The sequence below is a fragment of the Budorcas taxicolor genome, chromosome 3 (assembly GCF_023091745.1).
Source record: "Budorcas taxicolor isolate Tak-1 chromosome 3, Takin1.1, whole genome shotgun sequence".
NCBI classification, from domain to species: Eukaryota; Metazoa; Chordata; class Mammalia; order Artiodactyla; family Bovidae; genus Budorcas; species Budorcas taxicolor.
In genome coordinates this window covers 94,482,258-94,496,065 of record NC_068912.1, presented here as the reverse complement: position 1 = coordinate 94,496,065, position 13,808 = coordinate 94,482,258, and the positions used below count along the sequence as shown (strand labels likewise).

The window sequence follows — 13,808 nt, the reverse complement described above, 5'->3', positions numbered from 1 at the left end:
CCTATCTTCACACCCTCCCTTTTTATCTTGTTTGGCTTCATGGTTTTAAATACCTTCTCTATGCTAATGACTTGCTAATTTATATCTCCAGGCAGGGCCTCTGCCCTGACCCGCAGATTCATTTATCCAAAAGCCTATTCCATATCTCTACTTGGTTATTGGACTTCCCTGGTGGCTCAGACGGTAAAGCGTCCGTCTAAAATGCGGGAGACCTGGGTTCAATCCCTGGGTTGGGAAGATCCCCTGGAGAAGGAAATGGCAATCCACTCCAGTACTATTGCCTGGAAAATCCCATGGACAGAGGAGCCTGGTAGGATACAGTCCATGGGGTCACAAAGAGTCGGACATGACTGAGTGACTTCACTTGGTTATCTAACAGGCTTCTCAAATTTAACATAACCAAAACTCAGTATCCAGTTGTCTCCCCAAATCCTGATGTCCCTAAGTCTTCCAGATCTGAGTCAGAGGCATCATTAACCTTCCAGCTGCTCAGTCCCAACGCTTGGGATCATCCTTGACTCCTCTCCTTCCTTCTCTCCCACATCCAATTTAACAAGAGACCCTGTAAACCATATTTTCAAACCATACACACTTGGACTACCATCACTGACCACTTTCACTCCCACTACTCCTACCCCTCTACTTCAAACCACAATCATTCCCAGCCTGATTATTACAACTCCTAACCAATCTTCCCACTTCTGCCTGTTGTTGGTTTATAATTTATTCTTGAAACAGACATACCCTGCCTCAGAGCAATCCTGTTAAATATTAAAGTGCAAGACACTAAAATATTCTGGAATTAGTAGTGATGGTCGCACAATTTTGTGAATACTAAAATTCACTGAACTGTAAACCTTAAAAAGGTTAATTTTATGATATAAGAATTATATCTCAATTTTTAAAAGTTATTAAGTGCAGCATGGATTGGATCCTGAAGCAGTAAAAGAACATTAGTTGAAAAACTAGTGAAATTCAATTGAAGTCTATTTAGCTACTAATACTGTATCAATTTTAAGTTAGTTTTGGCAAATGCACCATGGTTATATAGGGAAACTGGGTGAAGGATATATGGGAACTCTCTGTTCTATCAATCACTGGAAATTTTCTATAAATCTAAAGTTATCAAAAACTAAAGTTTATTTAAAAAAATATGTCAGATCATATAATTCCACTGCCCCAAATTCTCACATCTCATCCAGCGTAAAGCCCAAAGTCTTCAAAGATTTTTCTGAGGAAACTCCATACTGTTTTCCATAGCAGCTGCTCCATTTTACATTGCCAACAACAGTGTACATGGGCTCCAAGTCTTTCACAATGCTTCATATCTTTTTAGCTTTATAATAGCCACCCTAACATGTATGAGAATATATTTCCTGGTATTGATTTGCATTTCCTAGTTGCTGCTGAGCATTTTGTCATATACTTGTTGGACCTTTCATATGTGTCTTTGGAGAAATGTCTATTCAAGTCCTTTGACGGAGCTACCATATGATCCAGAAATTCTACTTCTGGGTATGTATGTATTCAAAAGAATTGAAGTAAGAACCTCAAAGAGATATCTGCAATTCCATGTTTTTTGTTGTTGTTCAGTTGCTAAGTCATGTCTGACTCTCTGCGACCCCATGGACTGTAACACGCCAGGACTCCCTGTCCCTTACTATTTCCTGGAGTTTGCCCAAGTTCATGTCCATTGAATCAGTGATACCATTCAACCATCTCATCCTCTGTATCCCTCTTCTCCTTCTGCCCTCATTCTTTCTCAGCATTAAGGTCATTTCCAATGAGTCAGCTGTTTGCATCAGGTGATCAAAGTATTGGAGCTTCAGCTTCCGCATCAGTCCTTCCAACGAGTATTCAGTGTTGATTTCCTCTACAACTGACTGGTTTGATCTCCTTGTTGTCCAAGGGACTCTCAAGAATCTTCTCAGCTTCTCTGGTGGCTCACACAATAAACAACCTGCCTGCAATGCGGGAGACCCAAGTTTGATCCCTAGGTTGGGAAGACCCCCTGGAGAAGGGAATGGCTACCCACTCCAGTATTCTTGCCTGGAGAATTGCATAGACAGAGCTGAGCCAGGCTACAGTCCATGGGGTCAAAAAGAGTCAGACACGACTGAGTAACTAATATCTGAATCCCATGTTTACTGCAGCATTATTCACATTAATCAAGATATGGAAACAACCCAAACATCCACTGATTTAGACAGATAAAGGGAAAGTGGTATAAACACACAATGGAATATTATTCAGCCTTAAAAAAGGAGATTTTTGTCATTTGTAACAACATGGATGAATCTGGAAGACATTATCCTAAGTGAAATAAGCCAATAACATTACTGCATAATTCTATTTATATGAGATATCTAAAATAGTCAAATAAAAGCAGAAAATAGAACAGTGGTTTCCAGGGGCTGAGGGGAGAGGAAGTGAGGACTTGATGAATTTGCTATAAAGTTTCAGTTATGCAAGGTGCAAGTTCTAGAGATCTGCTGTAAAACATAGTACCTGTAAGTTAGCAGAACTGTAGTATTTACTTAAAATTTTTAAGAGGGCAAACCTCATGTTAACTGCTTTTACTACTGAAAAAAAAGGAGGGGGTAAGAGTGCACAAGGAAACTTTGGAGTTGAATAAGTCTATTATCTTGATTGTGCTGATAGTTTCAGAAGTATTTGCATGTGTCCAAACCCATCAAATTATAGACATTAAATATGTACAGGTTTTTGTATAACAATTACACCTTTTGGGTTAAAAAAAAAAAAAAAACCCAAAGACTTACAAGGCCTCCAAGGCCCAAGACAATCTCGCCCTCCCACTAGCTCCAGCTTCATCTGTGACCACTCTTCTGCTCCATCCCCCTGGCCTTCTACTGTCCCTGGAATGTGCCAAGCATACCCCTGCCTCAGGGCTTCTGCACTTGCCTTCCCTTCTGCCTGGGATCCTCTTCCTCCAAATAACCTATTCCTCCTTTAGAATTTTACTGAAAAGTGCCCTGCTCAGTGAAGTTCACCCTGACCACCTTGATTAAATTTATAAACAGCCCACCTATCCTAGCCTATCCCCCTTGCCTGCTCCATTTTCCTCTGGAGTACTTATCATCACAGAACATACTGCATATTTATTTATTGCCAGTCTCCCTCCTTAAATCTAGGGGAATGTGGGAAAGGAAATTCCATTTGTTACTTTCACTGCTGTGTCTGTTGCACCTGAAACAATGCTTGGTGCACACAATGTAAATATTGCTGAATGAATGAATGAGTAAATAAACGAACAAACGCATAGAAGTTTGTTGTGGCTGGAAAGGATACGGTGAGTGGGGGGTGGAGCAGAGGCAAGAGCTGTGACTGGGAGATATGGGAGGATTTCAGTCACCTCACAGAAAGAACATCCTACAAAGCACATGGCAACTGACCCTATCTCTTAATATCTGCCCTCATTTCAGCTTATGAGAGCCCCCTCTTGCTTGGAATATCTCTATTACACCCTCCCCTCTTGCCTTACCCTGCAATGCCCTCCCCCTTCCTCCCAGAGGTCTTTCTTACCCACTTTATATACTGAACTCTCCCTTCCCTGCATGCCACTGCATACACTCAGCACCACAGTTTATTTTATTAATATTAAAATGTTGAGGGTTACCAATTGTATTGATACAATTGAAAAGCAAAAGAGAGCAAGCACTTAAATACAATTTATGGTAACAGCAAAGAATACTGCAGAGAGTTGTTTACAGACCACATCAAGTTGTCCACATCACTAATTTCCAGTGTTTCACAATTAGTAAAATACATAGCAGTGGCTCAGTGGTGAAGAATCTGCCTGCCAGTGTGGGTTTGATCCTGGGAAGATCCCAGGAGAAGGAAATGGCAACCCACTCCAGTATTCTTGCCTGAAAAACCCCATGGACAGAGAAGACTGGCAGGGGGTCCACGGGGTTGCAAACAGTCAGACATGACTCAGTGACTAAAACAAATGAAAACAAACAAAATATATAGCTACATATCCCTGTAAGGCACAAATACCTTCTCCCCGAGTTAGGGCAGTAACACAAAGCTGCTGACCCAACAGTTCAAGCGTGTGCAGCAAATGTCTTGGCTACTTCTTTCCTATAGCTATACAATTAAAAATTACACAAGGAGCTGTGTGGTTAGGGGAGGAAAACCAAAACAGTATTGTGCTCATTAAATAAAGAGAAGTGCTGATGAAAAATTATCAGCAACACACATTTTAGCCCTTAATGGTCTTCTGAATTGTTTTCTCTTCCCAACTAAACTGCATGTGCCATTAGGGCAGGGCTCTGGCAAAGCAGTCAGCCATCAACACCACTCAGCTTGAGAGTCAGAGAAAGCACTCAGGTGGATGTTCCTCAACTCCTAAAAAGGATGCAGAATCAGCTCAGATCACATTTAGACTTTCAGTTGCCACAAATCAACCCTTGAGAGTAACAGAGTTAATAAAAACAAGGCTACCAATGAAGGATCATTTACTGTGTACCAGCCACTAGGCTAAACATTGTCTCATACTATTCTCTCAACAACACAAGGCAGATGTTACTAAAATTATCCTTATTTTAGAAAGAGGAAAGTGAAGTACAGGGAAATAATGGGACTTGAACTAGGTGACGGCAGCAGAAGTGGTTCTGGAGCACAGGTTGCTCCATCCAAAGGCCGTGCCCCTGATCCACATGCTGTGCTGCTTCTTGAACAAGTAAATCATTGCAGGGATCTCAGCATGCAGCTGCAGAGTCAAAAACTGAGGTCAGCCTGGACCACAGAGGGAATGAATGAGACGGAGAGCCCTGCTCCTGAGGATGTTATTATATGCTAGAGCCAGCTTTCATTACCATAAAGCCACCTCCTCCATGGAGCCCTCTCTGATGCTCTCAAGTTTAGAAGGAGCGCTCCCTCTCTGAACTCTCAAAACTTTCTGTACCTCTCTCAAGGCATCATTAATATTTGCAGCATCGTCGCTATTTCTGTACATGTTATACCTCTCTTAACACACGAGCACCACCCTCTCCTTCGAAGGAGGGATAGTGTTTCACCAATCCCTGCAGAGCCTACCAGAGCCAGACACACAATATGGGTCCTTGAAAGCAATCGTGATTTTGCACACATCTTTTGCTTGTAAAGATCTTCCCCAGCACTAACCTGAAAACCTCTTAGCTCAATTGCCAACACCCAGTACAAAATGGCCCCTTTTTGTGAAGCCTAAAATAGCTTTCCCAGGCAGAGATAGTAGCTCCTTTCCTGTGTTCCCACAGCACTTTCTTCATCCCTTTATATCACTTATTTTGTATTGTAGCTGTTTATTTGCCCTGTTATGACAGTGCCTGGCACATAATAGGCACACATGTTTATTGAATGAATGAATGTGCAAATGGCTTGTGGGTTACTTCTCTTCCTCCCACGCCAATTTGGGTGGCAGGAAGGCAGTGGTGGCCCCAAAATGTGCAGGCCCCTAGAAGAGCAGATCAGGATTGCTGGTTCACTCTTTTGCAAATTACAAAAGCAGACGATGCCTGCAATTCTGATTGACCTCCCATAGTCTTTGTTGTGATTTTAAAAATCAGATTAAACTTCCTAGCAGCTGGTTCCTACCGGCTTTGGGAAGATGAAAGTATCAACATGTCTCTGCAGCCACACCAGGAAATTTGCTGCCTAGAAAAATCGATTCTGAATATCATAAGAGCTAAGTAGGGAATGTTGTACTCAGCAATGTCTCCATATTCCTGAAGCCACAGGGACCTGTCACAGCCCACGTATTCCTGTTCAGCCTCCAGCCTCTTCTGTGCTGTCCATCGGCCTCTCTGTGGGTCTGCATTATGTTCTGGTGGCCAGATTTCAAATTCCTGAAGGTGGCATTAAGGACCCTGCAATGGGCCCTTAGTAAAGTCCTCTCTCTCTGGACCTCAGCCTCCTCATGTCTAAAATGAGACTGAGATGTGATAAGCTCCAAGCTCACAGGCTTGTTGGCACCAAACAAGATGGCAGCCGTTCTCAGCAGGAAGTCTGAGCCTTTTAAGCCACAGACAGGACCTGTTTCAGGGAGTTAGCAGAGGGGGCTCTCATTAGAGACAAGGGGACCCGAGTCAAAGCCCTGAAAACTGGGGAGAATTTATATTAGGTTTTTTCCATGTTATTAATAGATGCTGTAGTAATCAGAATAATGGTCCCCGAAAGATATCCATGTCTTAATCCCCAGAACCTGTGAATACATTACCTTGCATGGGAAAAGGGACTTAGAAAATGTGATTAGGTTAAGGTTTTAAAATGGGAAAGATTATCTCAATCATTCAGGTGAGCCCAAGGTAATCATATGGGTCATTATAAGAGAAAGGCAGGAAGTCAGAGAGAGAGAGGGAGGCTGACAAAATTTACACAGCTGGCTAAAAGACGGAGGAAGGGATTGTGTGGCGCAGTGCCCCTTCCCCCCAAATCATCACCAATACAACAAAACAACTTGAATAATGGAGGTACACACAAGCACCATAGGGACTGAGGATTTCAGAGGAGGGAGGTCAGAGAAAGAAAAAGAGGATGGAGAACACCAATTCCAGGACAAGCCCGGGAGTGAGGACAGTGATCTTTAAATCCTTCACAAAACACAGAATTCTTGAACTCTCGACAGAAAAATGTTGGGCCAGCCAGTCCATTTCTCATTCTCTAAACAAGTAATTCCAGACACAAGAGACACACCTATTTTTAAGTCTTCCTGACAAGAAGGTCACCAAAAAAAAAAAGAAAGCCTCGCTAGTGGGAGTGAGAAAGAGGACATCCTGGCCTTCCGAGTGGAGGCCCCTTCCATTGCATCCCCTGACAGAGACCAGGCCTGGAGTGAGCCTTTTAAATTGTGAATAGAATTGAGCCTGAGCCCCAGTTGCAAGCTGGGGATGAGACCCAAGTCACAGTTTAGTGGATTCTTGAGCTCAGCACCTCAGTCCTGGAGTTTGAAATAAGTTGATTTTTTTTTCCTCATGGCCCTTATCACAGATGAAATTAGATATTTTTCACTCATATACTTAGTGTCTACTTTGGCCATCTGATGCAGAGTTGACTCACTAGAAAAGACCCTGATGCTGGGAAAGATTGAAGGTAGAAGGAGAAGGGGATGATAGAGGATGAGATGGTTGGATGGCATCACCGACTCTATGGACATGAGTTTGAGCAAGCTCCAGGAGTTAGTGATGTACACGGAAGCCTGACATGCTGCAATCCATGGGGTTGCAAAGAGTCAGACACCACTGAGCGACTGAACAGTGACACAGCGTCTATCTCCCCCACTTCAATGAAAACTCCAAGAGAATAGAAAGAGTATTTCCCCACAGCTAGCACAGTGCCTAGCACAGAGGGAGTACCAGATAAATGTCTACTGAATGAATAAAAGAATGGAGTTCACTGTTTGGCTCTGCACAAGGAACTTGACATCTCTAGGCTCAACCACCTATATTGGTGGGGTATATATATACCTCCCTGGTGGCTCAGACAGTAAAGAATCCACCTGCAATGCAGGAGACCTAGGTTCGATCCCTGGGTTGGGAAGATCCCCTGGAGGAGGGCATGGCAACCCAGTTCAATATTCTTGCCTGGAGAATCCCCATGGACAGAGGAGCCTAGCCGGCTAAAGTTCATGGGATCGCAAAGAGTCAGACAAGACTGAGCAACTAAGCATATATATATATATATATATATATATATATATATATACATAAAATTTTATTTATTTTTGGCTGTGCTGGGTCTTTTTTGCTGCATGGGCTGCTGTGATGAACAGGGGCTACCCTCTAGTCATGGTGCATGGGCTTCTCCCTGCAGTGGCTTCTTTCGTTGCAGAGCAGAGGCTCTAGGGCTTGTGGGCTTCAGCATTTGCGGCTCGCAGGCTCTTGAGCACAGGTTCGGTAGTTGTGGTACACAGGCTTAGGTACTCTGTAGCTTGTGAGATCTTCCCGGATCAGAGGTCAAATATCTTCCTGCACTGGCAGGTGGATTCTTTACCACTGAGCCGCCAGAGAAGCCCAACCACCCATTCTTTAAGGAGATAACTACCTCCTTGGGTCAGAGGGAAGATGTGAAGACACAAAGGATGATTTAAAGCACATACAGGAAGAATGCACATGACTGACAATATCCATAATCCTGAGCTACTCAAAACTTCATAATTCTCCTTGGACTTTCCTTTCCATGTCTTCCTTTGAACTTCACAACATCCCATGAGGTAAGAAGAGAGAGGATTATTTTCTCCTTTTGATCTTTGGGGAAACAGGTCCATGGAGGAGAAGAGTTACTCCAGATCACACAATGACCACACTGCAGGGCAGAGCCAGGACTAAAACCCAGGATTCCTGGGTTGGCTCCATGATCCCACAGACCCCCGGATTCTTCCCTTCCCCCAGACCCAATAGCCCTCACAATGGGTAGTGGAAGGCCAACTCCCACTCTTCTCTTCCCACAGGTCCCCAGGGGTTGCTTGGCAACTAGCACCCAAGCAATAAGTGGCCTCTAGTCAGGTCTGTTGCTGTGTAGTTACCAATTCTCCCTCCTCCCTCCACACCTGTGCATGCTCTCACTCTCTATTAATGAGATTTCTCCCCTACCCTTACCTCCCCAGTCAGATTATCTTCTCTAGTCCACAGTAATTAACCTTTCTGGACACAGAAGAGGTTCTCAAGGACTTACATGGCGAGGGACGCTGAGAAACAAGGCACCACCACGATCCCCCAGAGGTGGCAGAAACTCCTTCTGTGAATGGTCCTGCACAGCAATATTAACCTCCTCTTCTTCCCTCTCCACCTTCCACCCTGACAATGGCTTTTTGAAATCCCCTGGGAGAGACTGAATGAGCTTGAGAAATTTAATTGAACGCTTCACACAGTGCTAATGAATCCCCGGATGCCATTCCAGCACTTCTGGAACCACAGGTGGGAAACCTTGGGAGGGAAGTCAGTCACTGTCTGCATGAGCATCAGGAGCAGAGAGAGGACAGAACCTAACTTTTATTGTATTCTTAATACACAGTATTGCAGGCACAATACTATGTTATCACGTGTAGCTTCCCCTCAACAAACCTGTGAGACCTTTACAGTTGAGGATATTACCTACTCACAGAAGAGGAGTGACTTGCCAAAGCCTATATATCTGCCTGCTTCAGTACACAAAAGATATTAAAATACAATGACAAAGGCAATATTCAAATGCTTACATTTTAATGCATTTATGAACAGTACAGAAATGTTTATTTTCTGCTACAGAAAGTACAGATGCATACAAACACACACACACACACAAACACCTTTGCTAATTTTTTTTTAGCAAAAGCAATGTGCTTTTGTCAGATCATATTAGATTGTCATTGATTTTACCTCAAAACATGGCTAACATTGAACTTGTGCTAGGTGTTGGGGAAACATGTCTAGCCATTTTCTGTGCTCACTTAGGCTCACTATAATTAGTATAGTCCTCAATCAGAAGCTTCTTTGTGGGTTTCTTTTAAAGCTACATATATATCATGGGGGTTCATTTCGTTAAAAATAGACAGTACAATCAATAAACCCACTTAATGAGGCACAGGAAAACTGCAAAAGCTCACAATGGGCTGAAAATGAATAAAAGAGTGAGGGAGCCGCCACTGCCAATCCCTTAGAAAGGCAGACTTGTCTCCTTCCACCTGAAGAGTGTTTGAGTGTAGGATATACAACCATCTAATGTGGAGATCAAATGAAGACATCCGTGTCAATCCATATAGCAAATATTAGTATACACTGATCTTGTATTCAAAGATAATAAACTCTAGTAAGTTTCTTCAGCTCCCTAAGGAATAATCAGGCATGTAGCCTCTGACCCATGTCAAGAACCTTTTATTTGTTGTCTAAGGTCTCTCTAACCCCCAAACTGCCACCCAACAGCCTCTCCAGCAAATTTCTCTTAGCATCCCCTCCCAGCTCTTTCTCGGCCTTGCTCCATTTTCACTGGATTGCTCGCCATGCCCCGGATATCCTGTGCTTTCAGCCCACTCTGTGCACTGGCTGCAGGGAGGATGTCAGACTACACAAATGGAAGCACTGGCACATAATAGGCACTTAATAAATGCTGATTGATCCTCACCATGAGGCAGTTAAACCAGATCAGTGGTTCTTCAGTTTTACCCTACCTCAAAACACCCAGATGGTTTGTTATAGCACGTTATTCGGCTATACCCCAGAGTTTCTGATTCTCTGGGTGTGAGAAGGGACCTGAGATTCTGCATCTCTAACAAATTCCTAATGGTGCTGATGCTGTTGATCTGGACACCACACTTCTAGAACCAATGAACTAAATGGTCTGCATAGTTTCTCCCATTTCCAGTGGTTTATGATTCCTTGATGCTTTTAATAGAGAATAAATAAACAAAATAAACTTTTATCTCTATATGAATTAATACTTAATATGACCACAAATGGAAACATGGGCTCTATAATACCTAATGGACACAGTGTAGAGAAAAAAAACTCATAGTTTAGAATCAGAAGATCTGCATTGGAATCTCACTTTGTAGCTGTGTGGTCAACTTAAGGTAAATTAATTATGCTCTGAATATCTGTCCCATGGGGTTGTGAGATAATAGTAATACATGGAAAAAAACTGTAAAACAAAAAGTACTGTATACAGATTATACTAATAACATATATGCACAATGTATTAATGTTGAGTGGACTGATAATAAATAATACGTTTTGAATACTTTAAATCACAGGTTTTTAAAATTTCCAATCTCAACGCTAATTCATTATCAAAAAGTATATGATGTACATGTTGCTATTATCATCTCAAATATGTATATATTTTATTAGTACACTGGTAAATACCAATAATAGTAGCTGTGGTAGCCAGTTTCCAAGATGGTCCCCAATAATCCTCACCTCCCAGGACTCATACTTTTGTATAGTTTCTTTCTACGCTGAATTAGTGACCAATAGCATACTCTATGGAGAAGGCAATGGCAACCCACTCCAGTACTCTTGCCTGGAAAATCCCATGGACGGAGGAGCCTGGTAGGCTGCAGTCCATGGGGTCACTAAGAGTCGGACACGACTGAGCAACTTCACTTTCACTTTTCACTTTCATGCATTGGAGAAGGAAATGGCAACCCACTCCAGTGTTCTTGCCTGGAGAATCCCAGGGTCAGGGGAGCCTGGTGGGCTGCCGTCTATGGGGTAGCACAGTGTCGGACATGACTGAAGTGACTTAGCAGCAGCAGCAGCATACTCTAATTAGAGACATCATCACTTCGGTTTGGTTTCTTGGATCTCTCACCCTAGCTCCATGTCATTAAGACATTGTATGAAGAGAGCCATGTAGGAAGGAACAAAGGTCTTCTACTAAAGCCAGTGCCAGACACATGAGTAAGCCACCTTGGAAAGGAATCTTTCAGGTCCACTCAAGCCTTCAGATGACTGCAACCCAAACCAACATATGCCAGCAACCTCATAATAGATCACAAGCCAGAAACCAAGCCACTCCCAAATATTCAATCCACAGAACTGTGTGTTAATGAATTATTGTTGTTTTAAGCCATCAAGTTTTAAGGTGATTACACAGTGATAGATTATGGACACAGTAGCTAACATTTACTGTACATTTACTATGTTCCAGGAACTATGCTAAGCACTCACCAACCCTATGATATAGGTGTCATTATAATCCCCAAAGAGGAAAGCCTGGCCTAGAGAGGTTAAGTAACTTAGTCCAGGTTCCATGACTAGTAACTGGCAAAACTTAAATCTGAATCCAGGCCTATAACTCCAAAGCCCAGACTCTTGGTCACTCATCTGTATAATCCAGGATAAAATCTCTTGGACAGTTAAGCAGCAGAAGCAACTGAGTCCCCAGATGAGAGCAAATGTATAAAATCAGCAAGGGACAGTCCAGGGGCCAGACATGCTATAGCACTGAGGCCTAATGTCATAAACCCCAGCAAAGTTCTAAACTGGCCCCACTGCCCAGCCATTGTACTAGCAAGCGAGTCAGCTCTCGGGAGTTGACTTCTGCCCAAGATGCCCAGGACTTACCCAAATCTGCAGCTTCACTCGCTTCTCGTGGCGGTAGACTGTCTTCACCTTAAAGTCGATGCCCACGGTGCTGACGAAGGCTGGGGTGAAGGTGTCATCCGCATAGCGGAAGAGGAAGGAAGTTTTGCCGACACTGCTGTTGCCAATGATGAGCAGTTTGAACATGTAGTCAAAATTCTGGTCAGAAGCATCTTTGACTCCGGCTTTACTATCAGTCACTGAAGCCATCTGCAGGAGAGACCTGTGGTCACTCAGGAACACATCTCCAGTGTCACTCTGAGTCACCTAACTTTTAATGGTCACACACCCATTCACACACTCACTCCCCACCCCAGCATCACTGAGGAAATACTCTACTCAGAATCACCCCCTTACTGAACCTGCCCCAAATGTCATCTCAGGATTGGGGTGGAACCCAGGATTGGGGTGGAACCAGCTCCTCCCAAATATTCCTTCAGCAAATATTTATTGAGCACACTGTTCTGAGTCAAGTCCTGTGCTGGGCACAAAGAATACAAATATGAATCAGACATGGTGTCTGACCTCTGAGTGGCCGCAGATTAGAGTAAAAAACTCAAACACAGAGTAACAAAGCAGTGGATAAGTGATAAGACAGAGGGAAGCCTTGGCTGAGGAAGCTCATCAGAAGCACCTAACCCAGCCTGAAGACATGGTGGTCAAGGAGAGGCTCCTGCAGGAGACAGCTCCTAAGCTGAGTTTAGGAGTGGCTGGAGGGAGGAAGGTCAAGACAGCAAATGTTTGAACATTCCAGGAAAAGCCAACACAGGGCTCTCATTCTCCTGTTTCAAAAACATTTATGGCTCCCTATAGTTCTAAAGATCAAGCCAAACTTTTCAACTTGACAAAGAACCAACCAACCAAAAAAGAAATTCTCTAAATTTTACCTTCCCCTAAGGCTTCTCCCTACCAACCTGTGCTACTTTTTATAGAATTATGCTGTTGTGGTGGTGGTTTAGTTGCTAAATCATGTCCAACTCTTTTGCAACCCCACGGACTGTAGCCCACCAGGCTCCTCCGTCCATGGGATTTCCCAGGCAAGAGTACTGGAGTGGATTGTCATTTCCTTCTCCAGGGGATCTTCCCAACCCAGAGATCAAACCCATGTCTCCTGCATTAGCAGGTGGATTCTTTATCACTGAGCCACCAGGAAAGCCCATACCAAATTATACTCCACTCCAAATACGCTGTTATTTCTTGCTTCTGTACCTTTAGCTATGTATTCTTTCTGCCCACAATACTCTTCTCCTTCAGATAAATTCCTATTCCACCTTCCAGATCCATGTGAAAGTTCACCTCCCCTGGGCAGGGCAGAGGCATGCACTCCTGGCCCTAGGCTCCCAGTACGCTCCAATAGCACTTGTATCATTTCAGAAACTGTTTACTATTCCAGCTTCTCCTTTAGACCAAGCCTCTTGGACCTAATGTATTTCATTTCTTAATGTATTTCTCTAGTTTCAGCACAAGTCCTAGTATGTAATCAGCACTCAGTAAATGTATACTGAATTAATAAAAGTCACATCACCACTCTGGGGCCCAATCTCATAATCTGGAAAGTGGGGAGAACAATTTCTGCCCTGCTTTTCTCACAGGGCTGTTACAGGACTCAAATGAGATAACAAGGAGTAAGATCTTAATAAACTGGTAAATCCCAATAAGTGTGAATATAAATTATTATTATTCCAAATCCTTCAAAGCCTAGCTCCTTCATTTATTTCCTGTTCATTTGCTCATTCATTCATCTGGCAA

At 43.2% G+C, this 13,808-nt stretch overlaps 1 protein-coding gene across 1 annotated transcript in view; it reads right to left on the bottom strand.

Annotated features, from left to right (window-relative positions):
• RAB3B (RAB3B, member RAS oncogene family) overlaps positions 1 to 12,269 on the bottom strand; it is a 56,229-nt gene extending 43,960 nt beyond the window's left edge. The window contains exon 1 of the mRNA XM_052637666.1: positions 12,042 to 12,269. Coding sequence (XP_052493626.1) covers positions 12,042 to 12,269 — 228 coding nt within the window. The remainder of the gene's footprint in view (positions 1 to 12,041) is intronic.
• Positions 12,270 to 13,808: the final 1,539 nt, after the last annotated feature.